The 16546-nt window shown below is 45.8% G+C and overlaps 1 protein-coding gene across 1 annotated transcript in view; it reads left to right on the top strand.

Moving 5' to 3' along the window:
* LOC147750805 (sodium-coupled monocarboxylate transporter 1-like) overlaps positions 1 to 16546 on the top strand; it is a 277140-nt gene that overhangs the window by 220832 nt on the left and 39762 nt on the right. Inside the window, exons 10-11 of the mRNA XM_086918021.1 lie at positions 1809 to 1876; positions 13561 to 13647. Of these exons, the coding sequence (XP_086774147.1) occupies positions 1809 to 1876; positions 13561 to 13647 (155 nt within the window). The remainder of the gene's footprint in view (positions 1 to 1808; positions 1877 to 13560; positions 13648 to 16546) is intronic.

The raw sequence follows: 16546 nt of genomic DNA on the forward strand, positions 1-16546 counted from the left end.
GTAGCTGACCAATTGCTGGAAGTAGAGGTGCAAAACCTGGCCAACACGGACATCTCAATTGCAGCATGGAAAAGAGCAGTGAACCAACAGGTAAAGCAAATATAATTCGCAAGAGATCTCGCTAGTCTGCATCACCTCCCAAATCTCTCCTCACTGGATGCCTCTTATAAAGTGGGTGAAGCACAGCCCTACTTTGAACAAGCTCTTTCCGTTCAAACCCGAAAAAAGATCACTCACATGAGGCTCCTGGCACTACCTATAGTGGAGTTCAACCCAAGCTGGGCCCGTCCGGACAAATCAGTAGCCTGCAGACTCTGTGACTACCACCGGGAATCCTGGTATCATTTGTTGTGTTGCTGCCCAAAGTTAGCCAGAGAGAGGCAACGGTTGGTCATCCCAATTTGCAGAGCTCAGGGCCTCAACCGATGCTGCAAAATTTCGGACTTGTGTTTTTTGTCTACAGCAAGTCAAACAGTATCACGGCTAGGGAAATTTACAGACCTAATTCGCGCGGAACTGTCTGCAAACGCTGAGCTGTAAAAAGGAAACTGTAGGTCTGGATGGAGGAGAGAGGTGGATACACTTCCAATTTAAAAACACTAATGCACTTTGTTTTTAACCCCTTCGCTGCGGGGGTTATTCCCCCGCTGTGCTGGGGGGAAGGGGCGCGCACAGTGCCCCCATGCTTATGACGAGCTGAGCTCGTCATGAGCTATGGCGCTCCGGTGCTCATGACGAGCTGAGCTCGTCACAGGTGTATTGACTCCCGTGGAACGCTCAGCACAGCAGGGGTACTCTCCCCGCACCTGAGCGTTCCACGGGCTATGACGAGCTGAGCTCGTCATGAGCACTGGAGCGCTGTGGCTCATGACGAGCTCGTCATGAGCGTCCAAGGTGTTAAACTGCACAGTCAGAACATGACATTTTATGATGGTTTTACGTTTGACTGACTGGAGGAAAAAGTTTAGGGAATATAACTTACGATTCTTTTTTAGATAACTATTTTTATACAGTTAGCATATTGTAATGATTTTAAATAATCGAACAATAAAAGCTTTTTTCAGTTTCAGTTTTTTCAGGTTGATCGGCTCCTTCCGGTGGATTGTAGGGAGACAGTCATCCAAGTCTTTCAGACTCATCGCCCCTCTGGTTCTGATTGCTGTAACTCCTTACATTTAGGCCTCCTGAGGTTCTTGCTCACTAGGTGGCAGCTTCTTCGAAGCACTGCGGGTTGGTGTCCATCGAACCTTCCCTCAGACTCTCTACGGCTGCTCATTGAAGTGCGCTCCAATGGGTTGCCAGTGAGGCATTCCGTCAATGCCATTGCTACCCTCCTTTACTGATAAAAGGGCCCCTCTTTACTAAACGGTGTATCATCCCCTACGTACCCAATCGCACCCTTCTCTTTTCTACTTCCTCCTTGATATTTACGTCAGGGCGGCTGGTCCTTGGAGCACTGGTAGTGCCTTTCATTAGATGAACGCCTGAACCCAAGTCATCTTCTTTTCCATAAAAAGTTTAAAACCTGGCTCTTCCCTTACTCTTCCTAACTTGTTCACTTCAAGATTCTGTGTTAGCGCCATGTCGCTCGTTTTGAATAGCAGGTCTCTCTATAGATGCATAAATAAACAAATGTAATGAAAGAAAATCACTGTCCGCACCATAAACATGTAAGCTATTGTATCATGTATCTAAAGGGTATATTTTGCACAATGTGAAATAAAATACAAGGTATTTACTTTGCTACAAATGAGATAAACTTATCTCTATAGATTAAAACAGCTAATGTGTAATTTATTTCCACTTAGGTCTACTTTTTGGCGCTGTGTGCATTGCTATGTCTGGTGTGGCGTCATTCATGGGAAGCGTGATTCAGGTTGGTGTTTTAAACTCAAAAAACATTCCTTAGTGACAAATAAATAATTTTTTAGAGGTGTATATATACTATGTTTCATTTGTATGGCAAGCTTCAACAGCACAACTGCGCGGCAACAGGTTATAACTCGTCACAAGGGTGTGCTGGAGCAATCCCCGGCAAATACGTTCAGCAGAAGCCCCCATTGTTCAGTTTAAAGTGACACTGATGATGTGGTTGTGCGACTACTGAACTTGAACATTCATCGCTTGCACATGGAATGGTGATTACCTGCCTAGGACCCAGGCTTAATATGGCATGAGATCCTTGATTGCCACACACAACCCCAAATACAGAATGCACAGCACACTACGCTTCTTGGTGACAAGCATGGTGCTCCTGCCGCTTCATGCAGGTTACACCAACTAGTGGCTAAGAAGTGGCAACTGCTTCAAGAGGGCAGCACGAAAAAGCCATTGCTGCTGCTAATGATAGGCAACCTGATGGTTGCCTGCAATGCTGTTGACAACATTATTTGGCTGGATTGACTAAAGGGAATGACTTATGTGGAAAATGAATGTATACCATAGGTCTCTTCCTTCTTTTCTTGTCAAGGGGATTATCTATCACCACTAAGCATGGGCAAATTTTGCGAATTTGGCGTTCTCGCAATCCGCAAAATCCGCGAATTCTCGCGAATTTGCGGATTTTTTTTTGTGTTCGCAAGGATTTCTGCCAGTTCGCAAGGATTTCTGCCAGTTCTCGAGGGTTTTGTACCAGTTCGCAATTGCGAACTTACATGTCGGCTCGCAACGGTCACAATTATGTTGTTTCTACGTCTGGTTCATCATCACAGGTTCCCAGAACCCTCTGTTTCACCCCTGCCACCCTCTGTTTTACCCATGCCATCCTCTGGTGCATCAATGCCACCCTCTGGTTCATCATCACTGTAGATTATGGGGGGGAAAAGCAAGCACACCTGCCTGCTTCATCTGACATGAATTAATTTGGGGTTGATTTATTAATGTGTCACTGTTTTAAAATTCCAGTCTGGCACCTGCTTCCTTATCTGTAATTTGCTTTCTGTTGCAGTGCAATTTTTTTTTCCAGGACCTTTGTGGCCTACTTGTAGCTATTCTATGAGCCTGCTGTGAGGGTCAGAGCAGGGTCATATAATTGTTGCAACTAGCAACTGAACTCTGGAGGGGCCCTTGTCAGGAAGCACTACAGGGAATGGTTACTAATGATGAGTTTGAACTTTTGAACCTGCTGAATGCTTTTTTTGTGTTCGCAAGCATTTCTGCCAGTTCGCAAGGATTTCTGCCAGTTCGCGAGGGTTTTGTACCAGTTCGCAATTGCGAACTTACACCGCACGCAGCAAAAAATCCGCTGCGTGCGAATTTGCGGATTTTGCGGGAAATTCGCGGATCTCGCGGATTGCGAATTTACCGAAAATCCGCAAAATCCGCGAGCGTAACGGATTTTCCGCCCATGGCACAGATTACCTCTTTTTGTGTAGAGCAACAGTGTTCACCCTTTGCATTTCCTCTCATGTCTTACTGCTATTTTCACAATATGCCCAGAAGCATGAACAAATATGCTTAGTTTTCTGTATACAGCCATACAATGACTGTGAAAGACCTACTGATTCCCCTGCGTGGTTTTTCACATGATCAGTATTGAGATCTATCTTTAAATCCTTTTTGCAGTCAATGGGATTGGCATTCCTATGATCACATTTTCCTCCTTTCTCTTCAGTGCGTCTCTGTATTGTTGGGTACCACCATAACTGACATTCTCCTAGGCAGAGTTCCACATGCCTTGATCTAGTTAAAATGCCCTCTTCAGAGGATGGCCTGAGCCTAAGGGACTGCCTCAGTGTTGGATTAGACGGTAGGTCGATTAACTCCATTGGGATGAATCTTTACCATAAGAAACTGGAATATTAGTGGAGGGGGGTGAGAACCCACCTCAAATAATAATCACAATCCTGGTCAGGTTGAACCATTAAAGTCACCAAATAAACCTGTGCTTATCCTCCTGGTAGCTTGGCACAAAGAAGTCCGGCTTAACTTACAGGCAACACATAAAGTATGCAAACAGTAATAAAGTGAGAAAACACCACAAGAAAATTTCCAAAACAATTTAGAAAAAGTGACCATATTTTAATAAATATAATGACGGAAAAAGAACTGTAATACAATAAGTGAAACCAGATATGAGTGTTTGAATTAAAACTTGTACAAAAATCACAAAAGGTTACCATGTTTATCTGGTAACTGGGTAAAGTCAAAAGTTAAGGCCAACGCAATGGATTGCTGGCCAGATACAGGGAGCAAGTTCATCCTGGCGGAAATTATGCCTTCAGATTTAGAAACTTTTTATGGACAAAAAGTGCTTGTTGACATGGTAGTGGCAGGGTAAGCAACAAACTGTAGTCAAAGCTGGGTGTTTTTCAATGGCAGTCTGTTAAGGCGCGGGGTCCCAGTACGGTCATCGACAAAGGTAGAAAAGCTCCGATTTCGGGCCCCAGAAGTCAAATTGATGTTGACCAGCTCCAACTTTAATGGGGATCCCAGTATCCATAGATTTTCCTGCCAGAAAGTTGGCAAAATGTTTTTAAGTCCCATGTCTTGCAGTTTGGAAGCCAGGAGGAGTACACTATAACACCAGCCAAGGGGGTTAGGACTCACTCTGCTGCCAGTAGCAGGGTCCAGGGCAGGTATGGTTGGTACTGGTCAACTGGGCAGTTGCAGGGTAATGGCACTTGGAAGCTTGATGTGCACCTGTAGCTTAAACAGGAGGTCAACCAAGTGAAACTTTGAGTCATCTATGGGGTCCTGGATTCAAGGCAAGCAGGTCCAGTCTTCCTTCAGGTTCAGGAGTGATTTGAGGAGAGGTCTGTGGATTACACTTTTATGCCCAGTGCCGCCTATAGCTGGAGGGCAAGCCTTTGTTAACCCTCTGAACTAGTTCTGGTCAGTTCCTCTGCTCCCATTTGGTTTGGTGCCAGCATGACTAGAGAGACAAAATAAAAGCAGAGGCTTGGTCTGAGCTTCATCTGCCGATGACAAGGTAAGCATCCTTTGCAGTTCAGGAAGGGGCTGGATACAGTCCTCCAGGCACTCCTTTCAAGAGATGAGCGCCCCACCCCGTGCAGAGTGCCCATTGTCCACTGTCTGGGAGCAACACACATCTCACCACAGGGGAGCCATCAGGGATTAGAGGACAGCTGGACACTAGCAGAAAATCCTTTTGGTTTTAGGTGTGAAAATGGCAACTTTCTAAATATGTAATCTCGAAAATAGTAATATAAAGAGTGACTTGACAATTAAGTTATATACAAGCTAGATCCAAAATATTGGACCAACCCAATAACAGCATTCTTCAAAGAGGTGGAACACATGAATTTAGCCTCAGACAACTGGAGGGGGTCGATAATTAACCCAATCTTCAAGGGGGCGATAGTACAAATCTAGTAAACTATAGGTTAATAACGCTCATCGACTCTGAAGCCAAGTATTATGCTTCACTAATACTGGAAGATTTATTCAAATCTATCGGTCTAATACAAACAACTTAATACCTTCACAACAGACGAGTTTCCTGAATGGATATGGAACCACCATCAACATGCTAACAGTAACAACAATTTCGTAGAAGTGCAAATGTCTAAAGAAAAAACTGCAGCTCTGCCTAATAGACCTAAAAGCAGCTTTCAATCAAATTGACTGAACCCTTCTGTGGGTAAAATTAAGTGATGAGGCATTCAAGAAAATCTTTTAAGAGCTATTGAATCATGATATACTGACACATGGATCCAGATCATGGTGGCGGGCGGTACAAGATTGTCCACGACAATGCCCACAGCCATGGTCCTTAAGCAAGGGTGTGTCCTTGCTCCGTTCCTGTTTAATATTTTTGTGGCCAATCTATCCCCCCAGCTTGATCGGGTAAATTACCATGCTCCAAGATTAAGAACATTGACCATATCACATCTTTCATACGCAGACAATATATTGCTGATCCATACGAGGGTGGGACTTCAAAGACTAATTGAAGAAGTTGCTGTATTTACAAAGATCAACAAATTGGAAATCAACATAACAAAGACAAAAACTATGTCAACAGGGACAGATCCAGTGCTCCTCTGAAAATGAAACTAGGAAACGCTAGCATAGGAGGTTAACATCTGCAAATATCTAGGCGTATACTTTGACAAGAATTTTTACTTTCAGACACACAAGCAGTACATGGTCCGAAAAATTGTTCCTTAATACATGCCTTCTGAGCACTTGGGAAGTAACTGGAAAGACTCTCTTTCCAGCCATTACTAGCAATTATCAGTGCAAAACTGCTTCTCACGCTAGCTTATGCAAGCATGGTGATGCACGGTAAAGATGCTCAAATGTTGGATAAACTGCAAACAAATACTTGGTCTTCCTTGTAATGCTTCACCTGCGCAAATCTGCCTGGAATTTGGACTGACACAAAAAGATAAAGCTGGGAGATACTATACAATTAAATCATGGGACAAAACATTCAGTCTAGCCCTCTAGTTTAGCACTCTATGGTAGTCACTGATGAAGAACGCAAATTCCAGCTATAACAAGTATCTACTCTTGTCACTGGAAAAAAACTAACACTGTTGACTTATGGGATCTAAATTTTTCAGAGACAACTTTTTGCGATGGGATCAACAAAGCAGAAAAAATGTATTCACTTACGGATAATAAGAATATATTTTCTAGGCGGACACATGCTTGAATGACAGTGTAAACATACGTTTAAAACCAGCAGCATATCTCTCTTTAATTCATCCTGTGTATCTTAAAAAAAGTTACTGGCTATTTGTCTAGGAGTACTGCCGTCCTTAGCGGACAAACCATCTATAAAAGACCTAAAACATGCATGCTATGCGGTGTCTTCAAGGAGGATTTTTTGCATTTAATGTGGATATGTCCTGTATTTAAGAAAGCATGCCTGTCATTGCTTAATCGCATCTTCAACGAGAGGGGGATTCATTTCTGCCGAATGGCAATAATGTGGAGCATTGACCCTACGGACACTCAGATAAATTGTAAACTTTTGAAATTTTTGCAATCACATGACAAATTGCTATAATAGGGCACAAAGTTTACAGCGTCAGTATGAGATAGCGGGTTAGTACAGAAAAAAAACTACCAGATGACTGAGGACAGAAGTTAGCTACAGGATTCTTTTAAATACCTGAGACTCTGGTACTTTGTATTAACAGAAACAAAAATCAAACTTGCTACTTTCACGTACAATTACACTTTATAATGACTTAGTTGAGAGTCAATGACTGTTTTATTTAACGGATAATGAATCATCAAGTCTAAGTTGTCAAATAGTTTAGTACATTTTATATCGTTGAAATAACAAAGTAAACTTTGAAAAAACGGACAAACCAGAAAAGTAACTATGAGGTATTTTTTTTTTAATGGTTTTATTATCTTGTGTCATCTGGTAATATTGTGATGAATTTTGTAATTTATAACAGTAAAATTGAATTGAATTGAGTCCTTGAACCATGTGTCTAGCTATTCCCAAAATGAATTTGGCTCTTATTAAATATAGTAGTGTAAAACAGTGTTAACCTATTGGAGAGTCTGTCTTGACACGCTGAAAAATAGCTTTGGATGTTTTTAACTGCCAGGACATGTAAAACAATATAAATACATGTCCATGCACACCCTATATGTTTTAAGCCCTACCTTAGGGGTGAGGTATAAGTATTAAAAATGAAGGTTTACACATTGCAAAAGGTTTGCTTTGCCAGGTTAAAATGGCAGATTAAAACTGCACACTCAGGCTGTAGTGGCAGGCCTGGAGGCATGTTTTACAGTGCTTCTTTAGAGCAGTCGCGGCTGGTGACATTTGAAATAGGCGGGGCGTAAAATCAGACTGACTGCCTCATAATAATACAAATAAAAATAAATGTAAAAAAACTTACCTTGGCTTGGCTTCCCGCTCTGGCTCTCGACTCGAGTCCTGTCCCGAGGGCCGATACTGCAGACTCCCGCGCGCCATCCTGGATTTTTTTGAATGCCTCCCTCGTCACCGAAGGCTGCAGGCAGCCTCCCTCCCCTCCATGGCAGCCGGCGCTGATTGGTTCGGCCGGCTGCCCTAAATACGTCATGTCTCCTACTCTGCATGCTGCAGAACGGAGAGTGGGAGGAGGCTTGGGGGAGCGGCTTGCCCACTGTTGCTAATACTGTCTGTTTGGACAGTCTCTCAGGCTGTCCAAACAGTCCGTATTCACAACAGTGGGCAAGCCACTCCCCCAAGCCTCCTCCCACTCTCCGTTCTGCAGCATGCAGAGTAGGAGACTGAGGCTCGAGGAAGTTTGCTGACTGATTTCTCGCCGTGCGAGAAAGGCAGGCAGAAACAAATGGTAGTTATAAATAAATAACTACCATTTGTCTCTGCCTTCTTCTCGCACGGCGAGAAAACAGGGGGGGCGGCGCCCAAACGCCCCCACGGTAAATCGCCACTGCTTTAGAGGGTGGCACAATGAGTGCGGCAGCCCAAGAGTACCATTTAATCTAGAAGCCCTGGGTACATATAGTACTATCTAACAGGGACCTACCAGTAAATCAAATGTGCCAATTCTAACATGTTTAAAGAGGAGAGCACAAGCGGTTTACCACGGGTTGGCTTGTGTAAAGTAAGAAGTGCTATTTCCAGCAAAAACAAGTTCAGCAAAATATGGCAAAACATCTGGGTGAATAACATGCAAAAGATGGTAATTTCCAAAACATACAATGTTATTTGTGATGGTCCATACCTCCTAGTCTATTCTGCCTGAGTAAACCAAGCTTTCCTCACTTTTAAACTGGGCATTGCAACAGTTTACTTTGGATGTATCCCTCAATCTAAATGTGCATATTGGAAAATCTGCTATTCTTTGCTGTAATTTTGTAGGAAAGTAGGATCTTCTTCTTATGGTTACCCCCGCTTTTTGCTTGTGTGATGCTGTTTTTGACTAGCATGACTGGGATCCTGCTAATCAGGAGTACAAAAGGGGATGGTGATGGACGGAGCCTCTGAATCAATCAGACACTCACACCCAGTCAAGAGATCTGGGTTTAATCCATCACCGTTCTTTAGCCCACTCTGCCACCCCAGTTCAGACATGGCTATATGCAAATCAGTCTGACCCTATGCCTCATGGGAACAGTGCAGCCCGAACTGCCAAGCCATGTCTTCCCTGGACCGGAAACAAGCTTCCGAGGACCGGTTTCTGGCATCCTGCTAATCAGGACCCAAGTATATCTGCTTTCTCCCTAAACTATTGTGGTCAGTACCTAGGTTCATCTCAGATTGGATACTGGAGTACCCTAGTATATGGTACACATGTACCCAGGGCATAGGTACCCCAGAGGTCTCCCATGGGTTGAAGCATGCATTTTGCCGCCCATGAGAGACCATTCAAAATGGAGCTACAGGCAAGCCATTGCAGCCTGTGTACGTTGGCGCATGCACCACTTACTAAAGATATAGGTTTACTATATCTAAGGGTCCCTGCACATAAAACCTATAAGTCACCCCTCTAGCACTCCTTTACAATCCTGAGGTTAGGGTACTTAAGTTGGTTTTAAGTGAGAGGGTGCCCCTGCATGAGCAGGACACCCTTGCAGCCTACGGAGTCCATTCTCCCAGGTTGTCAGTGAAGCAGCCATATACTATATAGAGGGGCATCGCATGACCCACGATGACCAGCTTGAAAACGGCTGCAATGAATCCTATCATGTTTGGTATTAAACATGTTGGAATTATACCTCCCACACTGTAAACAGTGTGGGAGGTATGATTACAAGCACCGGGAGAGCCCTCTGTTAGGCTCTCAGTGTTACCGGTACCAGCCTTCTAGTCCCGGGCATCACAAAATGGTTGAGGTCGATCAGAGACACATTTCTGCCCTCTTGCTGCTGAGCCAAGCTCGAGCAGGGGAAGGCAGAACAATAGGCATCCTGTCACAGGGAAGTGTGACCACCTCCCAGACAGGATTTAGTGCATTAGGGCTGGGTGGGTGCGCTTGCCAGCAACAGAAATTCTGCATGAGGGGCACATTTGGTGTCCCTGTGCATAGTCCAGTTCAAACCACTTTTGTGAGCCATTGGCTTCCGCTCTGGGGTGAAACTGGGCAAAGGACATGGGAGTAACCTGACCCCTGACTAGGCCCTCCCCTGGGAGGGTCCCCTGAATCTTCCCAACCCTTTCCTTAGGGTACTTAAGGGCTTACCTGGGTGTAGGTCTCTAGATTCATCGTAGACTAGATTCAGAACTGAAACCACTGCACTTCTACCGACTCTGCACTCTTGACTTCGCTGGATTTTGTTTGGGCCTGACTTCATCTCCCTTTAAGTCTTCTGCCTCGTCCGTGCCTGTGCACCATACAGGATCTGTGAAGGACCTGTGGAGCATCCAAGACACTTGAAGATAATCTCCCTTGAAGTGAAGGAGTCACATCCCTGCATTTGCAGGCACCTCAGTACTGCTGACCGGTGTGCTGATCCCGAGCTCCTGCGGGCTCCGAAAGGTTCAACAACACAGGTGGTAAGTTTACACGTCTCTTGTGGCCTGAGATGTCTTCTCACCGAATTTGAGATCAGAATCCCTTGTGGGGGTGCCTTAACCAAACCCTTGTGCACCACGTACATTTACACGTGCATATCCTTGTTGGCAACCTTGCAACTAGTGCATTGGGCTCCAAGTAGTCAATCCTCCTGCAACTTCTTTCACCAAGATCTGCAGCCACACTGCCTTGCGGGCACCGTGGCCTGCCCCTGTTGGTGAGCTGCTCAAGGTCCTCTCACGACTCCAGTACCTCCGGCCTGTGGGTCCATTTGAGGGTCACCTTTGTTTTCCTTAGGCTCCTCTGATTGCTCAGGCCTGCCCTGACTCACCTGCTTGTGGTGTATCTCCTGGACCTTGCTGGTCCCAACCGTGCACCTTCTTGATTTCCTGTGTGGGTTACATTTGCCAAGGCTTCTTGGTGATCCCGCCGGACGCAGACCCCTCCGTACTCGACATCGTTTGTGGGGCAGCTTGTATCCGGGTCCTGGTTGTCCTCAGCATCCCTGGTCCTCGCAGCTGCAGAGTCAAGGTCACCGTCATCATTCCTGCAGCACCCAACATCGGACAGCATCAGTCTTACAAGTCTCCTGGTCACTTCCGAGTGGCATAGACACTGTCCCCTCTGCTTTCTGGTACTCCTCTTCAAGAATCGACATTTGGATACCTCCACACACTTTCTCCTCTTCCAGCAGCGGCACTTTCCTGAACTCCTCCATTGGGGTCGACTACGGTTTCTGTTGCCACTTCACACCTATGCACCTGGCTTCCCTGGGACAGGTAACTGGGGTATCACAGTATCCACGGTAAGGTGGCTCTCCAACCTTCTGCCTTTGGGGTCCACTGGGAAGTGTCCCTAATCATTACAATTTCAACCAAGACTTGCACATAGACTTGTACGGAGCACTCGGTCATGTTCACACTGCACGTGCTCTCCGTGGGTTCCCTATCTGCTTACCTTGGGTGGTTCTGTGGGTCCCCAGCCATTCTACGTCCTCTTGACATTGTACTGACTCAAGTCATGGCTCTTATACCACTTTCTTAGTATATGGTTTGGTGTCGCCCTGGGGTCCACTGTGTATTAGTGCTATTCACGGTGATTTGTGTGCTTAAGTATTGTGTGCTTTGTGTCTATCTCCGTTTAGGAGATACTGTAACGTACTAGAGAGTGTTAAATAATAAATACATATTTTTATACATACTTTATGTGGTTCCTTTTCATTTAATCTATACTATAATATTGTATTCTGGTTAAACAAGCTGCTTTACACTCCTTCAAGACTAAGCCTGAAGGCTGCTCTCCACAGCTACCACTTGGATAGCTTTCTAAGGTTGTCTGAGACCTCTTGAATCACCATAAGAGTTGTCTGGACTGGTGCAAGGTGCCTACTTACATTAGTGGACATCATATAGGAGGCCAGCCTCTCACAAATGTTTACAAGAATACAGTGTACTATGTGCTTTTTACATTTTCTCCCCATCTGGTTGTATTGATTTCACTTTAAGTTAATTATTCTCTTGTTTTCGTCAAATTCAGTAAGGTAAGAGTTTACATTAAAGTTTATGGAAAACAGTGGTGGTCTAGAGAAATTGTTAAAATGAAAGAGAACAAGCAAACAGTCTAATAGGGCTTGGAGAATTGGCATAGTGAACAAAGCTATCTTACGGCATTGTCTTACTTATGAAGGTCAGTCCTAACTAACAGGGTGGGGTTGCAAGCAGCACTTTGCAAGTACCCACAAAGAATCACAGGCCAATTGGATCAGCACAGTGAAGCTAAAGAAGGTGAAAGGACTATGAGGTACAGGCAGTGCAAGTGCAAGATGCTTTGAATATCTAATGCTAAATACAAGGTCATTGGATTCACTGAACGGCTTCTCTCTGTAGGTTCTTCTTTTGACTGACTTCCATCGCTTTTTGTTTATTTAGTCGTCAGCTTGGCAGTCTGAAGGTGAGCAGACTCCATTGGCTAAGGGAGCTTGTGGTGGCGTACTTTGGGGATATTGAATTTTTTTTGGCTACCCCATACACACACAAATCAGTACTTCTATATATTTCCCATGAATGCTATATCTGAAAGATGCTTATTCTATACCCTTTCTGCTCACTCAGAATACATCTAATGTTAAGATGTACTTGCTTGAACTTGAGAAGGATTCAGTGGAAACATATAGGTTCTTAATTTTTTCGGAAGTGCTGTTATGCATAGACAATTAAACTTAATATAAACCTGCTCCTTAATCAAAAGCACAGTTAAAACAAAGTCCCTCATAAAATATTTAAATTTAGGTGCAGAAACGGTGCCATCTGGAGATGTGATTAACTTCGCCTCATTCCTTGGAATTAGCCTCTGTGAGCACATTCACTTACAGATGGAACCCATGAGCTCAGGAAGGAAATCTGCAAGTCTGGCAGATTCTCTTTAGTCATGTGCTAAAGTTTATAATTTAGGGGTGAAAATATGAAGATTCCTGCCGCAGGGGCTTGGATAAACTCACAAAGTTATACACGTTGGGGTATTTTCTCATTATTTCCAATGCCGTTTATGCTCAATTTGGACACTACTGTAGTTAAACAAAATCTGAAAGAAGTATGTTGGGTGTGAAAAGAAGCAGACGTTTCTAAAAATTCCTGGGAAACAAAGGGACTTTCCCAATTTTGAAAAATATTTTTGTTTCTGGGAGGTGAATCATGCGTGGATTAGGAGGCATTTGTCCTAGCATTTGTGTCTTTGTGAGATCCATAAGTCTGGATATAGAATTTCATAGACGGATGCATACCACTTGTGGGTGTACTATAATTTTTTTGTGAATCTTCCCCCATTGTGAATTCTTTAGGTGAATACATTCCTTTACTTTACTCATTATGGATAATATCATGTTGCTAAATTGCCATCTGTGATAAGACATGACATACATAAAAGGTCTTTGGGTCGAAGTCTATTTGAAAAACTATATAACAGGGTTGATTGATATCTTAGAAAATATATCAACGTGGTCTCTTTTGCATGTCGTTGCCATAAATAAGAAATACGCTGCTCTTAGGAAATTCTGATGATGATTTAGGTTAATCTGGTGTAATGAATGTGGTTTCTCTTTCTTTAGGCAGCGTTGTCGATCTTTGGCATGGTTGGTGGCCCACTGCTTGGACTCTTCTCTTTGGGCATATTGTTCCCCTTTGCCAATTCAGCAGTAAGTAAAAGTGTATATATGAAAGATATAAGAACTTCTGCAAAGTGAATTAAAATGTCATGTTTATCACTTCCTATCTCTTTTGTCACAATTGAATTACCCTTCTTTAACATGAAATACTCAGTGACCTTTTTTCTATTTCAAACTCTGGGGCATGTTTACAAAGAACTGGCGTAGCGGGGCGTTGACCTTCTTGCCTTAACTCCGTGCTCCGCTACTTCTGAAACGCAGGGCTGCACTGTATTTACAAGAGCATGGTGAAGTCTTGAATTTCCCCCTGTGCAGGTGCTAATTAAGCTGCCGAGCTCCAACGCAGGCACCCTTGCACCATATTGCGAGGGTACCTGCATTGAGGGGAATAATTGTTTATGTGCAGGAAGGTGTTCCTTCCTGCACATAAACAATCTGAAATGGCGTTTTGAAACTTCTAAGTTTGCTCCTTAATGCAGCACACATAGAAGTTGTAAAACATTAGTTTTCTAATGATTGTTTATGTACAGGAATGTAATGTATGTGGTCTTGTAAAGCGCACTGCTGCCCTGAGGCGTCGTGGCACTGTAGACCGCTGGGGAACCCGTCCTGGCTATCCCTGTGAGATGGTCCCTGCTGGGTATCTCCAAGGTGAAACCAGGCATCCCCGGCGAATGTGGGGGGCCGTTGTAGAGATGAGGCAAGCTAATGCCCAGAGTTGCCGAGTGTGATCCCCGGTTAGAGTAGGCACCGAGGCGAGAATTATCGAGTCCGCTGACCCTGGTCCACGACCCTGCCGCGTCGGGAATTGAACCCTGGTCCCAGGCCGTTCTCTGCTTCCGGGTCTGCCACCTCTAACCAGTGAGCCACACCACTCCACTAGGAAGGGACACCTTCCACATAAACAATTAATGGTGTTTTGCTGTTTCTAGGTGTGCTGCACAACGCAACACACATGGAACCAGCAAAAATGAGGGGCAATTAAGCATTTCTCCTCCTGGCACCAGTTTTGCCTGGTCTAATTTTGGTTCTGCTCCATATTTACAACACCTTGTAAATACCAGGCAGCGTCAAAATCAATGGGTGTTGCGATGTACAGCCCATCACAACACCCATTGCCTGGCCTTAAGCCACGTTAAGTGGCTTAACTTCGCCTTGTAAATAAGGCAAAGCCCCTATCGCCACCACAACGTCGCCAACAGTGACATTGTGGTGGCGATAGGGGCTTGTAAATATGTCCCTCTGTTTTTACATCTGCGGTATTTAGGGTACAGATGTAATTATATTTATTTGCTCATTTCTCATGGCCTCCACACCATCAGCAGCACTGACAGTTCATCAGTGACCGCCTTCAGCCACGCCACCGGACTCCACTGGACGGACCACAGCTGCGTCCACTTCAGCTTCGCAAGGACCACGATCCACCACCACTAGCAACAGGCTGCACGCAGGAACTGGAACAAGATCATAGCCGACCAGCTCGCGTCCTCCCTGAGCATGAACCCTCCCACCAGCACAACGAACCCTAGCCAGGCGGCCACCAACCTCACGAAGTGGATCAGCGACTGCGCAGACAAGCTCGCCCCCCTGAGGACCCCGCCCAGCAGACCCGGCAGCGAGAAAGCCCCATGGTTCACAGACGAACTCAAGAGCTCCAAGAAGAACTGCCGAGCCCTCGAGAGAACCTGGCGCAGAGACCCAACACCGGACAACATGACTGCCCTCAAGCTCGCCACCCGAAAACACCACCAACTCATCCGCGCCACCAAGAAAACTGCATTCAAGGAACAACTGGACAACAACGCACACAACAGCAAAGAACTCTTCAACATCGTCAAAGAGCTCTCCAACCCCAACGCCGGAAACAACGACATCACCCCTTCGCAAGACCTCTGCAACTCCCTCGCCTCCTACTTCCACAACAAGATCGCGGACATACACAACAGCTTCAGCACTCAACCGACGAACACCACGACCGAACCACCGCCCGCCACCACCACCCTCCGCGCCTGGACTCCGATCAGCACCGAAGACACCGTCCGCATGATGAACTCCATCCACTCCGGATCTCCGAACGACCCCTGAGGTCACCACGTCTTCAACAAGGCCGACGCTATCATCGCACCCCACCTGCGGGACATCATCAACACCTCCTTCGACACCGCTACCTTCCCGGAGAGCTGGAAGCACGCCGAACTCAGCGCTCTACTCAAGAAGCCATCGGCTGACCCCACCGACCTCAAAAACTACCGCCCCATCTCGCTGCTCCCGTTTCCTGCAAAAGTCATTGAGAAGACCGTCAACAAGCAGCTGGCCGCCTTCCTCGAGACGAACGGATCCCTCGACCCCTCGCAGTCTGGCTTCTGGGCCAACCACAGCACCCAGACCGCCCTGATCGCAGTCACCGATGACATCCGAGCGCTGCTCGACAACGGAGAAACAGCGGCCCTCATCCTCCTCGACCTCTCCGCAGCCTTCGACACTGTCTGCCATCGTACCCTAGTACAACGCCTCAGCAACGTCGGAGTCCAGGAGAAGGCACTGGAGTGGATCATCTCCTTCCTCGCCGGAAGGACACAGAGAGTCCGCCTCCCTCCATTCAGATCTGAAGCCACCGAAGTCATCTGCGGCGTCCCTCAAGGCTCCTCGCTCAGTCCAACCCTCTTCAACATCTACATGAGCCCCCTCGCAGACATCGCACGCCAGCACAACCTCAACATCATCTCCTACGTCGATGACACCTAGCTGATCCACTCCCTTACCAACGACCCCGCCACCGCCAGAGCCAACCTTCACGAAGGGATGAAAGAGGTAGCGGAATGGATGAAGAACAGCCGCCTGAAACTGAACTCAGATAAGACGGAAGTCCTCATCCTGGGATCCTCACCCGCCGCTTGGGACGACTCCTGGTGGCCCCCCGCCCTAGGCA

The sequence above is a fragment of the Lissotriton vulgaris genome, chromosome 1_1 (genome assembly GCF_964263255.1).
Source record: "Lissotriton vulgaris chromosome 1_1, aLisVul1.2, whole genome shotgun sequence".
Classification (NCBI taxonomy): Eukaryota; Metazoa; Chordata; class Amphibia; order Caudata; family Salamandridae; genus Lissotriton; species Lissotriton vulgaris.